Source organism: Macrobrachium rosenbergii, chromosome 48 (assembly GCF_040412425.1).
Source record: "Macrobrachium rosenbergii isolate ZJJX-2024 chromosome 48, ASM4041242v1, whole genome shotgun sequence".
NCBI classification, from domain to species: Eukaryota; Metazoa; Arthropoda; class Malacostraca; order Decapoda; family Palaemonidae; genus Macrobrachium; species Macrobrachium rosenbergii.
Window position 1 is genome coordinate 9250502 of NC_089788.1, and position 7500 is coordinate 9258001.

At 35.6% G+C, this 7500-nt stretch overlaps 1 protein-coding gene across 2 annotated transcripts in view; it reads right to left on the minus strand.

The window, feature by feature from the left end:
- LOC136831246 (1-phosphatidylinositol 4,5-bisphosphate phosphodiesterase epsilon-1-like) overlaps positions 1–7500 on the minus strand; it is a 417095-nt gene that overhangs the window by 308499 nt on the left and 101096 nt on the right. For both annotated transcript variants that reach the window (XM_067091301.1, XM_067091300.1), the window contains exons 9-10: positions 1711–2027; positions 346–584 (exon numbers count right to left, since the gene is read on the minus strand). In XM_067091301.1, the coding sequence (XP_066947402.1) occupies positions 346–584; positions 1711–2027 (556 nt within the window). The remainder of the gene's footprint in view (positions 1–345; positions 585–1710; positions 2028–7500) is intronic.

Consider the following 7500-nt stretch of genomic DNA (forward strand, 5'->3'; position numbering starts at 1 on the left):
CCAAAATAGATCTATCTTTCGGTGGTCTCGGTATGATGCCGTATGAGCAGCAGCCCATGAAACTTTAACCACGGCCCGATGATGGCCTATCCTATATCGTTGCCAGAAGCACGATTATGGCTAACTTTAACCTTAAATAAAATAAAAAATACCGATGCTAGAGGGCTGCAATTTGGTTTGTTTGATGACTGGTTGGTGGATGATCAACAAACCAATTTGCAGCCCTCTAGCCTCAGTAGTTTTTAAGATCTGAGGACGGACAGAAAAAAGTGCGGACGGACAGAAAAAGCCGGCACAATAGTTTTCCTTTACAGAAAAGTAAAAAAAATGAAAAGCGCAACGAACCTATGATTGTGGTCACGTGGACATCCTTGTCTTCGCCCGACTCTTTCGACGAGTGCTGTCGCCACATCAGCATCCACTGGCCGTAGTGTCCCATGGTACCCCGACCCGGGATCGAATCCGGGGTGCCAACGGTGCTCGAGCTGCCCTCGCCGCTGACGACGCTGCCCGTCCGACTGTTCTGTCTGCCGAGCCGAGTGGTGTGTGCGGCGAACACCGGAAGCTGGATCTTGATCTTCCTGCTTTGTTACGGAATTTGGAAGTTAGTAAATAGAAACATATTCAATCTGTATGTATATTTATATATCAAAATATATTTACAGATGTATATCATATATATATATACATATATATATATATATATATATATATATATATATATATATATATATATATATATATATATATATATATATATATAATATATATATACATCATATATATTACATATATGTATCTGTGTATGTGTGTGTATATATATATATATATATATATATATATATATATATATATATATATATATATATATACATGTGTGTGTGTGTGTATGTACGTATGTATAATTAAATTAAGAAAATGAAACAAACCTGGAAATGAAGTAAATGTATCAAACTCGCTAATGTGCACCAAAAAAAAAAGTAATTCTTTTAAAAATTCGGGTTTTTCCTGGCCTATAAGAATTTAAAAGTTTTTACGGGAAACATGAAGTCAAGCATTCTAGTACAAAGTATTATGTAATTATCAACACAATTAATAAAACAAACAGGACTATTCGTCGAACGTTAATTCTTACTCGAAAAATTAATTAAAAACTTGAATTTATACTCGAAAAATAACTTTTTAAGACGGTACATGCGTAACATAGTGACCTCAATATTAACTACAGCCATCTTGTCTTCTATATGATTCATTATGATAATGGAAACAGAGCAAAATTAGCGCCCTATTCGAATAATGAATTAACTGAATTATGAGTGGCCTAAGAATAACCGCTGGCCACTTAATTGGACTAATAAGTTCCGACAACAAAGGCAAATCCTTGCAAACATATACCATGTAATATGCATAGTACACAGTACTGTATAACCTTTCATATAAGTGTGTATATCCTTGTAAAACTGAGTAAAGAAGTGTAGGTATTTTTTTGCTATCTTATACAAATAAAAGTAACATACATACAAAAATTACAAGCTCATATAATGCATAGACGAAATAAAATTGCTCAAGAATGAGAGTTTGAGTATAATCGTTCTAGACGAAAACGACTGACCAATAAACATAAATTCTTACAAAAATAAGCAAACATTTATTAAAAAATGCCTTAAGTAGAAGGAGCCCAGAAACACCAAATGAACACCCCTGTGGTACCTATCAGATCCGGGAGGCAGGAGCTGCTGATCGAGATCGATGGTGAGGTCCCCGATCCTGTAGACGACGGCGGCGTCTATGATCTTGTTCAGCGTCGTCATGGCCGTGTACTGTAACTCCTGCACGCCCGCGAGCAGGGCGGCGCACAGTCGTACCAAGAGGCATATGGCGGCGGCCGCCTCCCTACGCCCGCTGCTGTTCGAACCGGGGCAAGTTGCGGGACCCAAGGGCGGGCCGGTGTCGCTGTTGCTGCCTCCACCGCCCTCGTTGCTGCTGTTGCTGGCGTTGCTGCTGCCGCACAGCACCTCGAGAATGTTCTGCAGGAGGTGAAGTTATTAGGAACTACAATTGATTGATAGCCTTAAGTATGGAATAATAAATGTTAGATTAAACACTGAAGTTTAATGATAACATTGATAAATGAGAAAAAAAGTCAGATATATAATGTAAAATGGCTAACTGTTCCTAACGATACAACGTTACCTATTGATGGTGAAGAGATGCTGTAGAGACTGGCGTTCGATTTGAAATTGTTTGTAAGGAGAGAAATCTTTAAAATGAATTTAAGAAAGAGTAAGGGAATGAAGACATATGGAAATCGGTAAGAAGGACAATGATAACCACGCAGCAGAATACAAGTAGCTGAATCTTACAGACATTTAAGAGTTAATGTAACCGCTGATGTCACGAATCATCAGGAAAGAAGTGAGTAACACAATAAGTAAACCAAAAATTCAACGAATAACAGCAACATGCTGGGGCGATGAAATGTAATTTATTTACATTTTCCAGTGCATTAAATTACAAGAGATGACTCTGGGACTCATGGTAACGCCAACGCAGATAACAAATCACTCCATAATCATGACAAAATTAAAATTGCCACGCGGTTCTCAAAGCGCTGTCAGATGGGAACACTTGAATTAATTGTTTCAAGCGATGACTCATTAACGTCCATCACTTAATTTAGACCATCAACCATTAATCCTAATGATCTATTTTATACAATTTCCAATCACAATGCGTCACTTAATTCGGATCCTAACCTATTAAAATTTATGCTCTATTTTTTATCATAACCCATAAACTTGACTACTTATTTGCGGTATAGTCCATCAAAATATATAACTATTTCCGGTCATGGCGCATTAAAATTTATTTTAAAAAATATGACAGGGTAAAGCAACTGTTGTTTTTCCGTCGTTACTTGGTTAATTAAGTTGTACTCATTTTATATTAAACAGCGCAGAGAGAAAAACGAGAAGGCCTCAAGAATATTGGTAAGAAGAATGGCCATGATTATGGTGAGCTGGACCTATATGAAGTCTACATTAGCAACACCTAACCAACCTACCCTAGTGGCCACTAACGGTCAATACCTTCCCATTACTCGTTCTGGAAGTGGGTATGCCTCCATTTCTCTAGATCTCCACTCTAGATAACTGGAGTGAGGGTCATCGTATCCAAATACTCCTATGTCCCAGATACACTAACATTCGTTATCATTCAACCTATGAAAGGTATAAACTTGAGAGAGAGAGAGAGAGAGAGAGAGAGAGAGAGAGAGAGAGAGAGAATGTCCAGTACTACATCAAAATGTATACCATTAAAATGGAAATGCTTCGACGAGGCAATAATCTCCCCATCGGAATGAAACCATGCATAAAAGTTTTTTTTCTCTCTCTCTCTCTCTTCTCTCTATGTATATATATATATATATATATATATATATATATATATATATATATATATATATATATATATATATATGTGTGTGTGTGTGTGTGTGTGTGTGTGTGTGTGTATATATAAATGGTAAAATCACAAAAATTTAAGTATATTTATTTATTTTAAAAGCTTACTACCCATCAACTAGCATAAACATCAGTAGGTTACATAATCTAAAAAGGCAAATTATGGCAGTTCTACATGCTATAAAAAAAATGTATGCTTTCATTTTAGCCGAAATATTTCTCGGCAAAATACTGAAATTTATGTTATCAAGCCCACTCCAACTAATAATTTGAACTCTTCGCATACTGCACCAAAATATGTCTTCAGCTCTGAAATGACAGTGGGGAAAAATGTTTCCTATCATTATCAAAAATAACTTTACTGAAAATTATACCCAAAAGCCGAGTCAAACTTTCCGGTCGAGAATCATAAAATGTTTTTGGATTTTTTATTTCCTTCTACACAACAACTGGCATAAAAAAAAACACTTAACTTGGCATATAATTCGAAAGGCTGTTTACTTTACCTTACCCTAGAGCATATAAAAAAATAGGTATTTATTACTTCACTTTGAGTGAATTTTTTTTTTGAGCTACACATATTTCCATGACCAACGAATTTCAATTCGTCACTGAGAATTAACGTCCGTTGTTTTCCATTTCTGAACACACCAGAAATAAAGGAAAACTATTCAGCTTTAAATTGACATCAAAATCAGCTCCCTATCACTGAGAGTATACTGACAAAGACCGATCAAAGAAAAATGTTGGTATGCGAGAAACCTGTGGGTGACATCTCATTAGGTTTACATAGACTCCTGACTGGACTTCCCGTGGAATGAAGATGTTCAGCTATGATAATATATTCATAGTATTCTTAAATTCTGGAGAGAGAGAGAGAGAGAGAGAGAGAGAGAGAGAGAGAGAGAGAGAGAGAGAGAGAGAGAGAGAGAGAGAGAGAGAGATGAGATCACTTACTGTACAGGATGAAAAGTTCGGCATCAAATCCACACATTGATTTTATGTCTTGCCTAACACGATATTGTCTTTCGGTGGAATGAAGATGTTCAGCTATGATAATAATCTTAAATGCTGCACAGAGAGAGAGAGAGAGAGAGAGAGAGAGAGAGAGAGAGAGAGAGAGAGAGAGAGAGAGAGAGAGAGAATCACTTATTGTACAGGATGAAAAGTTCGGCATCAAATCCACACACTGATTTTATGTCTTGCTTAACTTTGTATTATCTTAGTCTCATTAAAAAAATGAAAATTGAACGAGGAGTTTTGCGATTTTAACCTCAAAATCTGAACTTATTAACGACAACTCTAAACATGACAAGGAAATTTATAATTTCTTTAAATTTCTCTTGAACGTAGGGAACTATAGAATCAAGATTAACCGTCTATCGCATAACTCAGAGACCTATCTTCAGAAGCCATTACAGCTGTCCTATTTTTATTTTTACTAAAACTCTTTTATATCATTATTCCACAGGCATCCAACTAAGCCTGAATAAACCTTCTAAGCAATACAGATATGTACACGAGCACCAGAAAAAGCAATACAGGTGCGTACACGAGCACCAGAAAACAGATGTTCAGAGGACAAGGGTGTACCATGAAAAAGAGGTGAAGCGAGTCGCACAAATATCGTCTGCAGGTGTAACAGATGAAAATACACTCGCACAGGCCCTACATAAATAACAAATATCAAGAAAAGAAATCATAAAGAACATAACCATAAAAAAATGTAAACAGTTTATTAATGACATCCATTTCCTTTGAGATATTTATATACAACAAAAACATTTATAGCCCACGACCATAATAGAAATATACAAAACTAAAAAAAAAAATCATAAAGTGCTGAAAAAATTTTCCCATGAATGAAAGGGAAAAACACTCCGACAATAGTTCATTATTTGTCACAATATCAAGGCAATTCACAGGCTTCATTATTAATCAAACACTGAACTTCACTGGGTTTTTAACTGAATATTTCCTATTCTCGAATAATAAACATTTACCCTTATGGTTTATAAACCACTTCCATCACGTAAGCACAATCACAAATTTAACCTAAATGAAATTGCATTTTTTTATTTTCCTCGTAAATCCTTAAGGTCTTCCAAGTCTATCTTTTTCATGCGTTCAACCCTTCTTCTATCGTTTCGGATTCCTTCTAGCTATGTTAGACCCTCTTCCCCTAAGGGCCTCTTAGGCGTAAGCTTATCAAAGGACCGTAGGACTTTGATCAATGTGATCTTATGCTTACGATACGGGGAGGAGCACTAACTTGTAAAATTGAATTGTATGTTTCTCTAGGTGCCTCAATAGGCTGAATATTCCAAATCAAAACTTTTTTGTCAATCTAATGAAATGCCCTTTACATACATACAGAGAGAGAGAGAGAGAGAGAGAGAGAGAGAGAGAGAGAGAGAGAGAGAGAGAGAGAGAGAGAGAGAGAGAGAGAGAGAGAAATCTCGTTATATTTGAATTTGGATATATATTTATTTGGAGAAAATACATTTGAGAGAGAGAGAGAGAGAGAGAGAGAGAGAGAGAGAGAGAGAGAGAGAGAGAGAGAGAGAGAGAGAGAAATCTGTAAAATTTGCATTTGGATTTATATTTACTTAGAGAAAATGCGTATGAGAGAGAGAGAGAGAGAGAGAGAGAGAGAGAGAGAGAGAGAGAGAGAGAGAGAGAGGGAGAGAGAGAGAGAGAGAGAGAGAGAGAGACCTTACCTTACCTCACAGTTCGTTCTCGTAAAATCTAAATGAGGCCATATATTTAATTACAGAAAAAAAATAAAAATTAGAAAAAATACATAATCCTTACGCCAACTGTCGTAGGGGTCATAGAATACATGGCTTTTCTCACCTCCAATATGAAAAAAACTCAATAAACATGTAAAAAAAAAAATACCGACCAAATAATAAAAATTACACTGACACCTGAAACGTAATGAAACCAATTCATTCCTCTCTCTCTCTCTCTCTCTCTCTCTCTCTCTCTCTCTCTCTCTCTCTCTCTCTCTCTCTCGGTGCCCCTGTTTGTGAAATGTCCGTAGAAACTTTCGGTCATTAATTCAAAACCAAGACTGCCTCATCAACGCCATTATTTCGAAAACTTTTGCTTATTTTCTCGGCAATCACAAAAGGACAAAGGCGGGAGGAAAATCGCGATTGCACAAAAGGGCACCGATTTTAATACAATTAATTAACAGACGTCGAGAGATACAATTACGTTCATCTAAATAACGCAGGAGGCGGCTATGGTGACGTTATTTCTTATATTATTTGCTCACTGGTTTATATTCAAAAGTAAGATTTACGGTACCGAAGTGTTTAATACTGTTAAAAAAAGGTCTGTGGTTACGTTATTTCTTATATTATTTAATCACTGGTTTATGTTCAAAGGTAGGATTCATGGTACCGAAGTGTTTAATGCTATTGAAAAAAGTCTGTGGTAACGTTATTTCCCTTATATTATTTACTCACTGGTTTATATTCAAAGATAAGATTTATGGTACCTAAGTGTTTAATGCTGTTAAAAAAAAGTCTGTGGAAACGTTATTTCTTATATTATTTACTCACTGGTTTATGTTCAAAGGTAAGAAAGGTAAGAATTATGGTACCGAAGTGTTTAGTGCTATTGAAAAAAGTCTGTGGTAAGGTTATTTCTTATATTATTTACTCACTGGTTTATGTTCAAAGGTAAGATTTATGCTGTTAAAAAAAGGTCTGTGGTAACGTTATTTCTCTTATATTATTTACTCACTGGTTGATATTCAAAGGTAAGATTTATGATACCTAAGTGTTTAATACTGTTAAAAAAAAAGTCTGTGGTAAGGTTATTTAATATATTATTTACTCACTGGTTTATATTCAAAGGTAAGATTTATGGTACCGAAGTGTTTGATGCTATTAAAAAGTCTTTGGTAACGTTAGTTCTTATATTATTTACTCACTGGTTTATGTTCAAAGGTAAGATTTATGGTACCGACCGAAGTGTTTAATGCCATTAAAAAGAAGTCTTTGGTAACGTTACTTCTTATATT